At 49.4% G+C, this 17,691-nt stretch overlaps 2 protein-coding genes across 3 annotated transcripts in view; one reads left to right on the top strand and one right to left on the bottom strand.

Annotated features, from left to right (window-relative positions):
• phf13 (PHD finger protein 13) overlaps nt 1–5,623 on the top strand; it is a 16,901-nt gene extending 11,278 nt beyond the window's left edge. For both annotated transcript variants that reach the window (XM_064305699.1, XM_064305698.1), the window contains 2 exons: nt 941–1,766; nt 2,505–5,623. In XM_064305699.1, coding sequence (XP_064161769.1) covers nt 941–1,766; nt 2,505–2,731 — 1,053 coding nt within the window. In that variant the 3' untranslated portion in view covers nt 2,732–5,623. The remainder of the gene's footprint in view (nt 1–940; nt 1,767–2,504) is intronic.
• On the bottom strand, nt 5,316–17,691 carry dnajc11b (DnaJ (Hsp40) homolog, subfamily C, member 11b). The gene is made up of 16 exons (XM_064305697.1): nt 17,537–17,691; nt 16,488–16,617; nt 15,941–16,014; nt 15,422–15,523; nt 14,957–15,085; nt 14,485–14,607; nt 13,778–13,851; nt 12,913–13,102; nt 12,359–12,444; nt 11,967–12,083; nt 10,856–11,011; nt 10,065–10,134; nt 9,804–9,861; nt 9,210–9,352; nt 8,622–8,751; nt 5,316–8,462 (listed from the first exon to the last, which is right to left on the bottom strand). The coding sequence occupies exons 1-16, from the start codon at nt 17,606–17,608 to the stop codon at nt 8,437–8,439; spliced, it is 1,680 nt and encodes a 559-aa protein (XP_064161767.1). The 5' UTR covers nt 17,609–17,691; the 3' UTR covers nt 5,316–8,436.

Genomic DNA, 17,691 nt, shown 5'->3' with positions numbered 1-17,691 from the left:
CTCAGAGGGCGTGCAGCGGCCATGGTGTTCACACGGTATCACCTACACCTGACCTGCTGAAAACATGACTACACACAATGCCAGTTTTGTTAAGTAGCACACATTTTTTGAATGCTTCAACATAAGATTATGAAGATCTGAGTCTGAGGTTTTTATCGTTTTTTTTCCCCCTCTATTTGTGTAGGCACATGTGAATTCAGCTGAGGCTGAAGAAGTGATATTTATACGATTAAAATGAACACTGTATAACATTAACCGCTCACTACGCCAACAAGTGCTTGCTTATCATTTCCTGTCGTGTAGTTGTAACCAGTCACACACGAAGATAGGTGGCTATTTAGCTGTCGTGTTGGATAACTGAGGAACATGTGAAGTGCTTGGCTAGCTAAGTGATAAGACGCAAAGGAAATCGAGCAGCTAGCGAACTGAAAATGCTAACGCTAATAATGCTAAAATAGCGAATGGTAGTTATGCTCCGCAGCTAGGCTCAGAATTTCATTGATTGTCGTAAACGGGGAATACCGAAGTTGCACTGCACTGTACCATTGTGCTGTATAAAAAATGAAAACGAGCTGTGGAGTGTTCAGTGGTTCCTGGGGAGAGTGTAAGGGAGAGAGGAGAGAGCGGGAAGGCTTGGCACATCTCACACTCAGCCTGGCGAGTGAACGGCATGGCGCTTTGTGCTGTTCTGTCACGGCCTGCATTTCAGCTCACGTCACGCTCTCGAACCCGCGCCACGCCGTGCGTGTGTGTGCGCGTGTGTGTGTGTGCGTGCGTGTGTGTGTGTGCGTGTGTGTGCGCGTGCGTGTGTGTGCGTGCGTGTGTGTGTGCGCGTGCGCGTGAGTGTGTGTGTATGTGTGCTCACACCGATGTGATTGGAGCACTGCCACGAACCGGTGACTGGCGGGCTCAAACAACACCTCTCCCTTTCACCCCCTAGGAGGCGCCACTGAGGAGCAGCTCCAGCCCGCCCAACAGCACTGGCAGCACCGCGGACAGCGACGGCTGGGAGACCCCGCGATGCGACCGCGACCGTGACCGAGACCGCGACCGCGACCCCCCCTCCGGCAGCGACCCGCCCCGGCCCAAGAAGTGCAAGAGCTTCGGCAGCGGGCCGCAGGGCCCGGAGAAGCGGGCCGGGGGGGGCCGCCCTGCGCCCCTCAAGCGCTCCAAGCCCTCGGGCCTCCTGCTGGACGGCCGGCAGAAGACCGACAAGGTGAAGAAGAAGAAGAAGCTGAGGAGGAGGGAGGGCGGGGAGCAGAGGACGCCGCCGCCGCCGCCGCCGCTGACGACCGTCAAACCCGAAGCCAGCCCGCCCTTCACAGGGCGGCCGATCAAGGAGGAGCCCGAGGACGACTTCAGCACCTCCACCCCGTACGGGCGCGCCCACGACCCGCACGCGCACACCCCTGACCCGTACGCTCGCACCCCTGACCCAGGGCGATCGGGGGCGACGGTGACGGCAGGCTTCGGGCCCAGTCCCATCGGCCGCTTCGCCCCGGACACGCCCGGATTCGCCGTTCGCTGCAAGGAGGAGCCGGACGCGGAGCTGCCCTGCTGGGAGCCCAGCACCTCCAGAGGCCTGGAGTCTCGGGCCGCCGCCCGGGAGGATGAAGATGAGGACGAGGAGGAGGACGAGGACGAGGGGGTGGCGGTGAAGGTGGAGGGGTTGCCCGGGAAACGAACTGTGATCCGACAGGGCAAGCAGGTGGTGTTCCGGGATGAGGACGGCTCTGAGGACGATGAGGACATCATGGTCGACTCGGGTACGTGCACTCGCCTTTCCCATAAACCCTTTAAGGTGTGAGATCACGTGTGCGCTTAGAACGTTCTTAACCGAACATTCTAATGCTGATGTCACAATCGCCACTGGTGACTGGGAGCAACGGAATTCTAGGACATTGACTTAGAATTTTGAAAAAACGTTCCAAAATAAACCTGCTCTTCAAAGGGTTAAAGTCTATGTAGAGTGGGTTCAGTCTATGGCCATGGCTTATGTGACATTACCAGTTCAGGTTAATGAGCGTCATCCAGTGCATGTTGCCTGTCAGTAACATACCTGCAGGAATTAGAGTTTGGTGGTCATTAATTAGAAAGTCGTGTGGCTGGGCTTCCTGGTGGCATATCCAGCTTAAGTCATTTATCATTGAAGTGGTGGCTGTCCAGTCTGAGTGGAATCCTGACTGTGTCCATGACGACTCCATGGTGGGACCGTTAGACTGTATAGTAGGTCATAGCGCTGCCCAGGGAGGGGGGAGTTTCAGTCTGCAGGGTGTGCCCAGTCCGTCCCCACTGTGTCAGGGGCTGCAGTACCAGCACTGGCCAGCAGGTGGTCTCAAGACAGCAGCTGTGCTACTGTCTGCCCTCTTGAAGTGATGGGGAATGTTGAAGAAGCAAAGTTGTTTATAATGATAACTCTAGAATGCAAGGCATATATAATAATAACGATAACGTGTGAAGGTAACTTGTGCTGTTGTGCTTTTTTTTGCCTTGACTCCTCACAGACGACGACTCCTGGGACCTGGTGACCTGCTTCTGCATGAAGCCCTTCGCTGGACGGGCCATGATCGAGTGCAACCAGTGCAACACCTGGATCCACCTGTCCTGCGCCAAAATCCGCAAGTCCAACGTCCCCGAGACGTACGTGTGTCAGAGGTGCAGGGACGCCAAGTTCGACATCCGGCGCTCCAACCGGTCCCGCATGGGGTCCCGCAAGCACCTGTTGGATTGACCCCCCCCCCCCACACTTCCCAAACGCTCCCTGCCAGAGTTTTGTACGTACTTAATGGCAGGGGTTGGGAGAAAACAGACTCCACAGTTTAGACTGAATTGGCCACGCATTCGAGCACACGAATCGGTGCGCGAGTGTTTTCCTAAAGACGTTTGTGCGCAAGGCAATCAGTACTGGTCAGATGAAATCTTCAGCATTAAACCAGCCGGCTTCGACTGTTGAGGCGGATGCCCTTGAATGGACTCCAGGAGGAGTGATGTAGAGCAACTCGGGTGATTGTGACCTCTGGCACAGAATGGAGGGGGACGGCTGGAATCGGTATGGTGGTGATTGGTGCACTTTTTAAGAGGACGAGGAGGGTTGGTCACAAACTCCTTGTATGTTGCGGTTTCAGTGGTGCCGTTATCGGATCCTTGTGTTAATAACTTAGTGATGATAACTCGAGACTTGATTCCTTGATACTTCCAAACACCCCAAATAATTTTTGCGTATCCTCTGATGTTCACCTTTTTGATGATGGATTTTCGTCCCCCTTTGTCTTTTCTCCTCCCTTAGTCATAATCATAAAATGGAGAACCTGTTTAATACATTGTTGGATTTTATTCATTTTTTGTTTTGTATGGATTTTGAAAATGTCTTGATTCTAAATGCAAATGCTTTGTTTTTAATGGTAAAGCTAGTGAAGAAGCAGACTGTCAGTCTGCCCTGAATTTGATTGGTCCGTTTGTGACAGCTGTGAAACTGAACTGATGTCATAGCTGGTCGAGGGTGCAGTTGTGCCTTTCTTTAACCTGTGGAGTTAGGCGTGGGCTCTACCTGTGTGTATCTTTTTCCGTTTCCTTACATTGTCTTGCACGCAGTGTTCTGCCATCCAGCCAGAAGCTTTAGTGTAAACTTTAACCTTTTCAGAGATTGTTCATGTTCATTTTTTGTGTTCATACTGTGTTTTTTTTGTTTTTTATTATTCCCCATGTTTTTGTTCAGCCAGGCACTTGAAGCTTGTTCGCGTCACGTTTGTGTCTATAGGATAAAGATTAATGAGCCTGTACTGGGGGAAGGGCTAAATTTCCTGTTGTCGGTTTGTTCTAGAACCACACAACTGTTGAAACGTGTAAAAAAATGTATAAAATCTACTGCAGAACGCATTTTAAGGAAACTTTAAAAAGGATTAGTTGCCAGCAGCATATGCTTTTCTTCTTTAGTTTTTCTTTGCTTATGTTTTTTTTCACCCACAACACTGGACAGCAAATGTGTCATTTGGAGTGTTAATTGGTCAGTGTTTATAAAGGATGCCAGTGGTTTAGTCAGAGGAATGGGTTGCCAGGTGATTCAGTTCACACTACTTTTTATGGGCTGCAGTGGGAGCACCTGTTGCAAGTATCTTGGTGTGTGTGCAACAATCTTGGGTTTGTCATTTTACACAGTAGCACATTGGGGGGCTGGCTTCTTGCCAACAAAACTGGAAAAAAAACTAACTCTGCTGGGATGCAAGTCTTGTTTTGGGTGGGTGGCTGGTTAATCTAGAGGACCACTCAATGTAACAACCCCCCCCCCCCCACGTCAACGTTTGCCTTACGTCTTGTCCATACACCCCTCCCATCAGCCTTGTTAAAACCCTTCACTCCGAGCTTCCAGGTGTTCTAATCTCCGCTCTGGCGCTCGGCCATTAGGAAGAGCCAGAGTCGTCTCTTTACACGGCGAGGGAGATCGCAGCGTCCAATCGCTGCTCGGGAATCCGTGTGCTGAGCCTATCAGCAGTCACCTCTCTCCCGTTGGCAGGAATTTGCTTATGTTCGTTTGCAAGCTTAAATGCTGTCATTTTTAGGTCAGGCGTGTTCTGTTTTCTTATAAGAGAGTCTTCTGAAGGCAGTTCGTATGGGTGAATTCTTTTTCTCCTCTTTTGTCATTCATTTAACAGGATAGTGTTGGTGGGCGTGTGCATCGTTTTGAGCTGTCTGATATAACTGGATGTAAATTAGGACAAACAGGATAAGCTGATTTTCAGTGGTAAAGTGTAAAGTTTATACCGTGTCATTTGTGTGATCTACTGTCAGGTTTACCAAAAAGGACATTTTATCGCTTTCTGTTTTTCAGAGAAATCATGAGATGTTTTGTACACAGTGTGACAGCACAAATGGGGAGTTATCTGCTTTCTAGTTAGATTGGAAACGTGGGGCCATGGAGAGCCGTTTCTGTGAAACTGCCTATTGTAATTTGTTGTAAATAAAGATCTAATGATTTTAATCAACAACAAAGACCAAATAGTTTTACTAAGATGGACTGACATATTCTTGAAGTAATGGTACATCTGCACGCTGAGTAACCTTCCTGTTGCTGCTGTACACTGCGAATGTGTTGTTCAAAGAACATTACACCCATATATGTGTGCTAATTTGGTATCCTGTGAGAAATGTAAAATAGTACTCCAGATGCCTCCAATAATTATCACACAAAATACAATAGCAAATATCAGAATATTCAGTATCTGCATATGAATGTCAAGGATTAAATTTGGATGCAAAAATGTAAAAATCGATCTGAAAACAGAATTCAGTACTAGTGTGCTTAAACGATTCCAAAACGATTGTTCTTCATTCCTTTAATTTGAAAAATTATTTAACACAAGCCAGTTGACTTCCATATATGTGTACTTGATGAATATGAGTTCTGAAGGTCAGGTATTTGACCCCTGGGGACAGACTGCAGTTCTTTTTTTAACCACAAGGGGAGCTAGTTTGAAAAGGGGTGTCTGTCTCAACTGGCACAACTAGCTATCATGAGTACATTTGACAATGCAACCACAAAGAACATGGAAATTGTAAAACTTACTGAGTACATTTAAAAACTGGAAACCATACACCAGAATAAAACATCCTTGATTTAAATAAAATTGGAGTAAAAAGCTTTCAAATGAGATGGATCAAAATACAAACTCACTGGCCACTGAAGGTCCCATGGCAGTTCCCTATAAAGAGTAGCAGTGGTAAAACCATGTCCTAAATAAAGTTCATTGCTCGACTTCAATTTAATTTTCCCATCTTATTGTAGGCCAAAACCATCTGCCCATCCCAGCTTGTTATCAGGAAATTAGAACATGTTTATATTCGACCTTTATAAATGATTTCTTCAAAATCTTGAGTGACTAAATGCACTGGGTAAACCTATTACGCAATGGGGAATCCTTTATGCCAGAAATATTTATTTCAATTTGATTATATATTGCAGACCCTCCCAGGGACATGTTCTGGGTCAAATCAGCCCCCTTTTTTTATTTTGGGTATCCACTTCCAAAATGCAACCGGTATGTTCAACCCAACACAGCACTTTATTCACAGTTGGCCTAGCAGCTGACCTTAGAAACCCTGACCTTAGAGAGACAGACCTCAGAAACGCTGACCTCATAAACCCTGACTTCAGTAGGCCTCCCTGGAGCTCAGTGCAGACACACACACAGTACGATTACTAAAGACCAGGCTTCATAGGGGTTTTTTTTTTTCCCGGAGTCACAACTCTTCCAAGTCAACCAGCACTTTCACAGTAACAGAACGAAGAACGAATATTGACTACGACAACAGCTGTTGATCAGTACAAGTGAGCACAGACCTCTGGACGACAGAGGTGGTTTATGGAAGAATGAAAGGTTTGGCTGTTCTGTAAGAAGTTACGATGTGGCACATGAATTCAACAGTGGATAGGGATTCGGGAACTGTGCAAATCTGCAGTACAGCAGACTACCAGGAAGTCTCATGACTGCATCCAATGTGCTTTGTCACATTTTTGTCGCATGACAGCACACCAGATTACCGTCTGTAAACCAGCCTGTGTGTAAATAGAGTTCCCCTAAGCTGGACGAACGCAGTAACGTTTGCCATACAGCATCATGAAAACATGGTGGATTACAGAGTTCCAAGCTTGCTTACTCCCAAGTACTTAACTGTGTCCTTACTAAGCTTCCGCTTGCAAGCAATCAGGTTCAGACTGATGAAGCTGAAGTAGTAACAGGGATTATAGGCTGGACAAACAGACATTTCAGAAACAAACAATCGACTTCATCCAGTGAGCATGCTTGTATTCTGTGCCTCTTGATGTGCCTCTGCAAGTTCCCATCAACAGGTGTTAATTGCACCGTGACACGGCCATATTTCTACATTAGTTTCATAAAGGCATTGGACTATACTTTTACCCTCTTGCTGTAACTTTTGTCAGAAATAGTTCTGGCTCGTTCAGAGTGGCATCAAATTCAAGCAAGAACTCTGCTAAGGAGAAAGCGACGCAACACAAAGGACAAATTCTCGAGTAAGTAGCATCCTAAGAGTATTTCCTTACCATGTTAACAAGTTAATGTAATGCATGTTTGTCCAACAGATGAGCCATTTTTATTGGCTACAGTCCTGAAGTAGCACCTGGACCAGAGCTTGCTGCAGTTCCTCCTTTCCTCCAGTAGGGGGCTTCTCCGCACAACCTGCTTCAGGTAAACCCCCTCTGAATCGACCTGCAGTTATGCATCGCCGCCACCCGGTGGCAGCAGAGAGCACCCACGAGGGGAGTGGCTGAGGGCAGTGCTGCCAGGTGTTGACTGGCTTGAATGGTTTAGGTAAAAGTTTTTAAAAAATAAATAAAAACCCAATAAAAAGGATCATTTGGGGGTGGAACATACCAGGAGCCATCATAAGCGGCATAATCTGAATGGTCAAAGAATGCATTGGCAAAGTATTTTCCAATACCATTACTGGGAAGTGTTTCATCACTGCAATCACAAAATGCAACAGACACACACAGGAGGGTGCAGGGGGCTGTATACAGGGTCATTTACACCAGGGCCGAAATCAATACGCCTTCTTAAATCGTTATTTAATCAGGTCGGTCAACTAACTCAGGTCTCTTTCGCAGTGATAACCTAGGGAATTCTGGGTAGGAATGTAAGGGATTTTGTGGCCAATTGAATGCATGAAGGCCCAGTCTTCAGAGCAGGGTTAACCATTTAAAGGTTAGGTTTTTTTGAGGAAAAAAAAAATTTCAGTCAGTGTTCTAGAACTCCACTGCTTTCAGTTAGCAGCAGTGATTGTGACATCAGCATTAGAATGTTCAGTCAAGAACATTCTAATCACATCTGTGACCTCACACCTTCCAGAGTCTGCTGTGTCCTTGGGTTGCTGTGCATGCGGTATCTGACGGCGCACAGATCACCCTGCAGGACTGTGGGTCATGCACTGGTCTGCACCAGGAGGTAAAGCTGGGCTTGTGCAGCACTTGCTTCTCTAAAGACAGGCTGCCGTACCGGCCGAGAGGTTTTCAACAGCGGTGTAAATAATGAAGAGTTTACAAACAAAAAAACAGCTAACGGAACCACAGCGCACGCTTGTGTAATCACGCCCTCTCTCACACGGGCATGTAACACCAGCGTGCGCTGTCACACACACGTATACATGCACACACACACACACACACACACACGACACCTCCGGACACTTGTAAGTTCATGACATGGCTGCGGTCACCAACACTGTTTGAAACACGGCAGGGCTGTTAATAGGTCGTGTACGTATATGCAGGGTAAGAGGACGGAGGGGTGGGACTGGGAGGGTCTGTGATCCGGGTGTGTCTCTCAGCAGTGAGGTCAGCCCGTCCCCGCCGTCTCTGCTTCAGCGTCTCTCGGTTGGTCAGTCTGTCCGTCTGTCGTCCGTCCGTCCGCTGGACAGCAGCTCCTAGGTGTCCGCGTCGATTCTGTGTGCTGCACGGGGGAAAGTGGCAGAGTTGGGAGTGTGGGAGTCCATATTGGTCAAAAACAATTTAGGAAAATTTAGTTCTACCTATTTTAATAACATCCTAGTGCAGTGTACCTTTTTTAACCCTGTGAAGAGCAGGTGTTTTTTTGGGAGGTCAGACTCACATTGTTTGGGTATCCTGAGCGCCTCCGTGTCCCCGGAGAGGACCTGGTGCATCACGCCCCGGAACTGGTACAGCAGCTTCAGGCCCTTCTCCTCGCCCACGCAGGGGTCGTAGAACCCCGGCAGCCCCGCCTGCGGGGGGGGGGGGGGCGGGGCCTCGCGTTAATCTCGCGACCGACACCGCGCCCGTCGGCTCAGATGGCTTTTCTACCCTGGAGGCTCGGTATCAAAGGTGGCTGTAGATCCAATTCCAGCCGTTTCTTTTTCTTTTTAACTCAACAGTATTTATCTGCTTCATTTTGATCTAAGATCACTATCAGTTTTAATTAAAAATAGGCTTTTGGACCGTGGCACAACAGAAAGGTCACAATAGACCACCCCCTTGTGTTAATCGATGTGTCCAGCCCTGATAAGAAATGCCTGGCCAGCACAACCATGTTGCTGCTTGGGTTTGGCTTTTCAACCTTCCAGGAACAAACTAATAAACTCACCCCCTCCCCCCCTCCAATCAGTCTACAACCCTTACAGTGCATTCTAATGACCGTAGGTAGAGTTTGTAGTCGTGGGTGGTCATCACGGTTGTGCCTTACCTTCGAGGTTTCCGTGAGAATGAGCTTGGAGTCCTTCACCAGGCACTGCAGGGGCACCGTCACGTCGATGACCTTTGCCCTTTCGTGCCGCCTGCTGTTGTCAGTCACAAACTTGCCGTACCAGGCGTTGAGGATGATCAGACCTGAACGGAGAGGACAGCAGGGCAGTGGCAGCGCCTGTCATTAATCTAAAAAGAGTTTGGTCAGCTTAAAGCAGTTATGGAGGAGTTGTATCAGTTTAAAAAGTTGGTCAGATGCCGTGTACTCCATTATTAACCTTTAGTTGTGCCGTCGCAGTTTAGATACAGTTTTTTTGTTTGTGCGCTTTGGTGCTCTTCCCCCATGGTCATCAGTGTTGTTCTTTGTAAGAAACCTTTGCTTCGCCTTCAGTTCAAAAAAAAATAATTTTATAAAAAAAGGCAACTGAACTCCAACTGAAGGCGACGGGTCAAATCTCGGCTGAGCCGAAACAGTGTTACTCTCGTGCAAATTAGCAGGAACTATTTCTGGACAAGTGTAGGTGTGAGGTGTGGAAACGTGGAAATCTACAGAGAACCTCTGCCCTTTAGGGGGGAAAAAAGCTCTCCCCCTCACCCATTTTAGATTCCTCTGCCTCTATGATCCTGCGCACGGACTCCTGCATCAGCAGAACCTGCGGGGAGAGAGACGACCGGTGATGTCACTGTGCTCCCCCTCCCCCCGGCGTCCGAACGCTTGCCCACACAAAGCCTCGTTCTCTCCTGAACGAGAGCCCGAAATCAGCAGGGAAAGGCCAGGCCTCCTCCCGGGGGGGACATCCACGCGCGGTCAGTCGCTCTGAAAGGCCGCGAAGGCCGCCGGCGCGGAGGCACTCACCGCGGTCTCCGCCTCCTGCTTCCTGCGGGCGATCTCCGAGGCCGCGTTCTCCTGCTGCTTCTCCAGCTCCCTGGGGGGGGGCGGGGTGGGCAGAAAGGACGACCGCGTCCCGTCAGGCGTTAGCGTGCCAAGGTCAAAGACCAGCGGGCTCCACAGAGACCACGGGTCACATTGGAGACCCCCCAAAATGGACTAAGCACTTCCAGGAAGCGTGCAGAACCATACTGACGGACCGTACACGTTTACATCACACAGCAGATGCTCTCATTCAGAGCAACTTACGTAAGTGCCCATATGCTGGTGTAGGCAAGACACAGCGCTGATGCCAAGTCATCAGCCTCACATCTGATAGTTTTCAATACACAATCTCATAACATACAGTCACATGCCTTGGGTGGAAGAGAGAAATAGAGAATGTGGTATTATGAAGAAAATAGTTTAGGGGATGGATGGTCTATGTAAGCAAAAGAGCAGTTTAAACGGGTGCGAGTTCAGGCTTGTGTAGGTCTGACCACACAGACTGTGAGAGAGACAGACGGTGACACGGCAGAGGCAGCACAGGTAGAATGGCTAACGAAAGGTTGCAGTTCGATTCCCGGTAAGCACTGCCGTTAGACTTGAGCAAGGTACTTAACCTGCATTGCTCAGTAGAACCAGCTGTATAAATGGATAATGAATGCTATGTAAAAGTTGTAGTCGCTTGGATAGAGGCTGTAATGCCTGTAATGTAATGTAATGTAATGACACAGAAAGACAGACAGACAGACGGACAGACAAGCGCTCTCTCTTACTGCTCCTTCTGGGCGCGCACGTAGGGGATGACGACCAGCCGCTGGACGGCCAGGTAGAAGACCAGCGGGCCCACGGTGGCGTAGAACACGGCGCTGGGCAGGAGCTGGTCCGTCAGGTGGATGGGGAAGAAGTAGGTCTGGCTGGCCCGGTTCAGCCTGCAGCCGGGGGGACGCTAGCGTTAGCCGCGGCGCACGAACAGCGCGAGCCTGCTAACGGGACAGCTTACCGTTTCCCGGGACAGGAACATGGCCGCCGGCCACCTGTTCTGCGCGGCTGTTGTGTCCGTTTATTTTTGTATTTGTTTTTTATTGAATGTTTACTATTCAAACTTTATTAGTGGTAAACTGGAGAACAGAACAGAGCATAGGGGGAAAGCAAAGCAAGCTCTCTGTGCCCAGTCATAAAGTAGGACACGTTCTGATGGGGGGAAAAAAAAAAAAAAACTAAATGAAAAAAGGGAAACTAAGGTTAAATGAATGGAAGTCTAAAGTTTAAAATGTGCTAAAATCTCCTCTGTTAAGTCTTCCATTCAGAGTAAAGAGTCGCATTTTTGCAGAACATCTGATAAAAGCGGGCCCTTATTATGGGATTCTGGTGAATCATTATAGTGTCTCTTAACAAGCACAGGGAAAACTAAGCACTGCAGCGTGTCATTTCAGATAAGAGCTCCTGTAATCTGACTTTCAGCACAAAGCAAAGATTTATTAGTCCGGGAACTCCGTCTGTTCTTAGACTGACCTGACGCCAGCGAGACTCTTCAGTTGTTTAACCCTTTAAGGTGCGAGATCACGAACGTTCAATGAAACTGCAGCGTTCTTAACTGAACGTTCTAATGCTGATGTCACAGTCGCTACTGGTAACTGAAAGCAATGGAGTTCTAGAACACTGACTTGGAATTGGTTGACTCTAAAGATACTGGGAGAAAAGCGGTCAGTGTGAAAAGCATTGTTACTCCGCGATCCTGACAGCACAAGGGGCCCAACGCTACCTTTGGTGCCAGTCAGAGAGCATTTGAAGTCTCTGAGGTCCCCCGTCTTAATTCAGGCTAAGGGCATTGGCCCAACAGCCATGTTCTCAGTGGGGTTCGGCTTTCTCTTAGCAAAAACGTACTTGATTTTAAGGGAGACCCCTTGCGGGACCCCGATGCTGACCGTCGCCCCGAGCACGCTGTGCTGGCTGATCTTCCTCTCCGCGCCGTACTCCACCACCGTGCCGAAAAAGCCCGACCTGCGCAGACGTACAGAAACCAAGTCAGGGATTCAGGGGTCCGAGGATTCCCAATGTCAGGGGTTCAGGGGTCCGAGGATTCCCAATGTCGGGGGTTCAGGGGTCAGAGGATTCTCAATGTCAGGGGTTCAGAAGGTCAGTGGATTCTCAGAGTCAGGGGTTAAGGAATCAGACGATTCTCAATGTCAGGGGTTCAGGAAGCCAGAGAATGCTAAATGTTACAGAGTGTGCACAGGGACACAGAGACTGCCCTGGACAGGGCCGGGGGTACGTACTTGACAGAGCCCTTAATCTTGGTCTGGTCCTCGTCCTGAAACTTGTACTGGTAGCTCATCATCACGAAAGAGTGCGGTATCCCCAGCTGTGAGGAGAGAGGTCAGGCAGTACAGCTTCCTCAGCAGGATCAGCCAAAGTGGCTCTGATACGAATTTAAAACGTTTTACTCCTCATTTCATATTTTTAACCGGGTCCGAAGATCAAGGACTCAACCTTCAAACCGTGACTAAACGGCGTACATCCCACACTGAAATTTTCTTGTACTGTTTCGATGGCCGGGATCTCGGACTGAAATCCTGGAGGAGAGGCCATTGTGTCTGCTGGATTCTAATGTGTTCCAGCACCTTAGTCCTTAATGCAAGTCACTGATTGGCTAAAGGGAGTCTGCCCACCTTGTTTCCAAGGCCTGGGCTGGCTGCTGATGAAAGGGAAAATCAGGAAAGCAGCGGAGACTCCGCCCTCCAGGACTGGAGTTTGAGACCCCCCAGTTTAAGGTGAGTGTTCTGGAGCTTTTTGAAGCGCTTTCCCCCCAGAGGTTCCCCCGCTGCTCTACCTGCAGGGCGAGGGTGAAGTGGCTGGTCTTGGTGTCCCTGACGACGCTGGTGTTCATGGCGGACTGCACGCCCCAGCGCCACTGCAGGTAGCCCATGGTGTTCTTGTCCAGGTGGCGAGCCAGCACCGTGGTTACGCCGGGCCGCACACCGCGCGACGAGAACTGCAGGCCGCACTGCGCCGTCACGAAGCTAGCGCAAAAAACCGCACGTTAGCGCGCGGAGTTAGCGCAAACGCACCTTAGGTCACTGAGTTAGCGCAAACGCACCTTAGGTCACTGAGTTAGCGTAAACGCACATTAGGTCACTGAGTTAGCGCAAACGCACCTTAGGTCACTGAGTTAGCGCAAACACACATTAGGTCACAAAGCTAGCGCAAACGCACATTAGGTCACTGAGTTAGGGCAAACGCACATTAGCGCACGGAGTTAGCGCAAACGCAGCTTACGCCACAAAGCTAGCGCAAACGCACATTAGGTCACTGAGTTAGCACAAACGCACATTAGGTCACTGAGTTAGCGCAAACGCACATTAGCGCACAGAGTTAGCGCAAAACGCACATTAGGTCACAAAGCTAGCGCAAACTCACATTAGGTCACTGAGTTGGCACAAAGGTACATTAGGTCACTGAGTTAGCGCAAAACGCACATTAGCGCAGAGAGTTAGCGCAAAACACACAGGTCACAAAGCTAGCGCAAACGCACATTAGGTCACAAAGTTAGCGCAAATGCGCATAAGGTTACAGAGCAAACGCACATTAGTGCACAGAGTTAGCGCAAACGTCTTCAAACGCTTTAACTGGGGTGTTTCAGGAAGACGTGCCGAGGGATCGTATGAGGTGATCGGATGATATACACTGGAACTCACCAGCGTGGTGTCAGGTTACGGAACAGCTTCATCCCAAGGAGGGGTCCGTGTGTGTCCCCCGCACCCAGCTCCAGCTGCGCTCACACACACACACACACACACACACAAACACACATCACATCTGAGACCAGAGATATGCTTCGCCACACACACACATCACATCTGAGACCAGAGCTATGCTTCACCACACACACCCATCACGTCTGAGACCAGAGCTATGCTTTGCCACACACACACATCACATCTGAGACCAGAGATATGCTTCGCCACACACACACACACACCACATCAGAGACCAGAGCTATGCTTCGCCACACACACACACACGCATGCACACACTCACACACACCACATCTGAAACCGGAGCTATGCTTCACCACACACACACACGCATGCACGCACTCACACAAATACACAACGCATCTGAGCTATGCTTCGCCATGCATTCATGCACGCACTCTCAAACACACACACACACAGTACAATAACTTCTTTACTGGCAGTACTGTAGTTTGAAGCCTGATGTCAATTATTATGTGTTTTGCGCATATGTGTATACATGCAAGTATTTATGCATACGTTCTGTGCGTATTATGTGAGTGTGTGTTATGCATGCGAGTTTGTCTGCATACATTGTGTGGATTTGGTTTGTGTGTTTTATGCGTGTGTGTGTGTGTGATGTGCACCCTCACACACACACTCCTCACCTCTCCCCAGCCCTTGGCAGAGATGACCCGGCGCAGCGTCAGGTTAATGCTGCCTCCTCCGTTTCCGTTGTGCGTGGAGAGGGAGCCGGAGAGGACGGCCGTGTCTGCAGTGGTCAGGGGGGCCTGGAGGCAGTGGGGGGGTTGGGGGGGGGGGACTAGAGATTAATTACCCCCCCCCAAACCACTGCCCACCACTGCATAAGGTACACATTCACTCTAAAATACACTTGCATACTGGATACTAAATGGATCTCTCTAGGTGCTTGCACACACACACTTCCAGTTCCGTCAACCAATGACACCATTGCCTACTGCTTGCACTTTCCACAAACTAGGCACAAAAAGATGCTCATTTAAAGAATAGCTACCCTGCTCTGCTGCACAGTGAACAGACAATGGTCATGTGTGTAAGCTTATCCATCCTCTCCATAGCCTGTAAATAGAGCTGCAGCCCTGTGACAGTCATCTTTACCTCAATGGACTGCGAAATGTGCATCCTGTTGATCTCTATCTGGGGGAAGCCCCCGCTGGGCGCGTCCTCGTAGTCTTCTTCATAGCGGTCGAAGAGGTCGGTGGCGTCCACGCCCACGCTGATCGTCCCCTGTGCAGAAAGGCACGGGTCATACCATCAGCTAACGCGGCGCGGGGAGAAGCGGCTGCCGACAGCGGTTGCGGGACAGGGGCCGGGGGGGTGGGACGGCGACCGGGGGTATAGGATGTCGCGAGTGCATGATGGTGACTGTGAGGTGCGTGATGGTGACTGTGAGGTGCGTGATGGTGACTGTGAGGTGCGTGATGGTGACTGGGAGGTGCGTGATGGTGACTGTGAGGTGTGTGATGGTGACTGGGAGGTGCGTGATGGTGACTGTGAGGTGCGTGATGGTGACCGGGGGTGTGGGACGGCGACCAAGGATGCAGGACAGGGCCAGGCAGTCACCTTGGGGTTGGTCCTCTGCTGGAGCCGCCTCTCCTCCCTCTCCCGCTGCAGTCGCTCAAACTCCTCCCGGATCTCCGCCGGCGTCCTCTTCCGCTCCACCACCTACAAAACGGACCCTCTGCTGAGTGACGGTAACCATGACGCCGTGCGCTGTATCCAGGGAACCACAACAAGACGGAATTCTGCAGTCATGGCAGCACTCAACGTCATTCTAGAACACGAGGGAGGCACGGCATGCATGTCCACTGAGTGCATCCATTTTGAATACCGCACTAGAAACCACACTGTGCCTCAATTAAACAGAACCATTGACTGATCTGGCAATTCAACAACGTTATGCATCTCCAGAACTGCTGCAACTCTAGTTCCCCTATGTCTCCAGAACTGCTGCAACTCTTCCTGTGTGAATGCCTCAGACCCCATAATAGCCTGTCCGCTGTGAAGGAATACACCGCTACGATCGTGCCTGTCACTGATCTATAAAACAACCCACAGCCAACTCGGCGCGTGTGAACTTACCTCCCATCCTTCCACCTCCAGGCCCTTCTTCCCATAAATGTCATAGATGGCTCTGGACTGTGGATCGCTGAGAACTTCCGTGAGACAAAATGAGACGGCTATCAATTAAGGGAACGGTCAAGAACAGGGAGTGCCCATTACTGGTGACAGGCTAATGGAAGAACAGACGTCTGTCAGCACTTCACAAGCATTTCCTTGATATGCAGCATATCCGTAACTCACACAGTTCCACAGGCAAAAAAAAGCAAGCACAATCCCAGAATTATTCAACAACACAGGAATACGGGTCATGACCACAGATCCACAGAAAATATCATGGCCACAAGCAACCTCTATGTTTCCCTCTAAAAAAATATAACCGGTTTGTCAGCGAGCACAATTAATGGTGATGTTTCACAGTGCTGCTTGGGGGAGCCAGGGGTGATGGGCAATGACAGTTACGTTTAAATTAGACTTGGATTACACCGTTAGAACCACAGCGAGCAAGGCTACAGCTATTACGTGTCCCCCGGGAGCATGCTGAAGACTAAGGACTCTTGTGTTGTACCTTCATAGGCCTGGTGGACAAGGTTAAAGAGCTGCTCTGCCTGTCTCTTCAGCTCTGGGTCCCTGTGCTTGTCGGGGTGGTAAAGCATGCACAGCCGCCTGTATGACGCCTTCAGTTCCTCTTGCGTTGCCTGGAGACGAGAACGGCAAGGAAGAGCGAGACGTCGAAATGCTCCACGAATCGTTACATTTCCACGTATTAGCAATGGCGAGACCCTGTGATTTATGCATGTACGACTGCTCCATCGAAGCGCTATATAAAAAATGTTAAGGTAAAAACGTTTATCAACAACACACGTATGTGCAGACCCAAATTATTTTCAAAGTACAAAGTAGGCTGAACGTAAAATAGGTGTAAAAGGCCGGGTTTAAAGTTAGCATATTCCGTTTCTGATGACAGCTAAACATGAAAATGTATTACAGGAACAGCGGGCACTAGCGGTTTATTAACGGTCGTGTTGAGGTTTGACTAAGATGAACTTTAAAACCTTTCATCGTAGCAATGATACACAGCAAGCTCTAGTCCCATTTAGTAGCCGGCTGGTTACGTGCAGTTTTCAAGCATGTTGTTTATGGCTAATTTAACTGGACTGTAAAGGATCAAAAGAGACTTGGATTTTGAAATGCAGCGTTTTATTTATTATTAAGGCTGACACGGACTATGACTATACGCCGGTTTTGCTGTCAGATGCTGCAGGTTACTGTCTTCATCAGACAGTGCAATGTCTGCAACCTTTGAATGGTGTGAGTAGTTGACACGTGTGGCTACAGCACAATATCTCACAGTTCGTTAGCTAGTTATTTCAGCAATTCTGTATTAACATAATTTGCACTGACTGAATCGAGCGTACGGAAACCAGTAATCTACAATGAATCAAAACAAACCACGGTGTACTATTATTCAACGAACACGATCGGAATGATAGGCGAGGGTCATCTCCTTGGCGGACAACTTCAGCGGTTGCCGGCGACATTTCAGTCAAACGGATCAGGAATTCGCCGCGCCCGGTGCCTCGCCAATATATGCTACGAGACTACGGACTGCCTCACCTCTCTCCTGGCGTTAAGCAGAGAATAATAATCATCGTTTTCGATTTCATCTTCTCCCAAGGCCGCTGCCATGTTTGCACCCTTTCAACCCCGCCTTCTTGCAGTGTGTCGCCTACTTTCGCAGCGGGGAACGAACGCTTCTCAATCTCTAGCGC

The sequence above is a fragment of the Anguilla rostrata genome, chromosome 13, assembly GCF_018555375.3.
Source record: "Anguilla rostrata isolate EN2019 chromosome 13, ASM1855537v3, whole genome shotgun sequence".
In the NCBI taxonomy this organism is placed as follows: Eukaryota; Metazoa; Chordata; class Actinopteri; order Anguilliformes; family Anguillidae; genus Anguilla; species Anguilla rostrata.
This window is presented reverse-complemented; position numbering and strand designations above follow the sequence as displayed.

What these genes read in the sequence shown, in the direction of transcription:
- dnajc11b (XM_064305697.1), bottom strand. Translation starts at nt 17,608, where the DNA reads ATGGCAGCGGCCTTGGGAGAAGATGAAATCGAAAACGATGATTATTAT. An exon ending in TGCTTAACGCCAGGAGAGAG is followed by an intron (nt 16,618 to 17,536) that starts GTGAGGCAGTCC and finishes TCTCGTCTCCAG; the next exon opens with GCAACGCAAGAGGAACTGAA. An exon ending in ACTTCACCCTCGCCCTGCAG is followed by an intron (nt 12,445 to 12,912) that starts GTAGAGCAGCGG and finishes CTCTCCTCACAG; the next exon opens with CTGGGGATACCGCACTCTTT.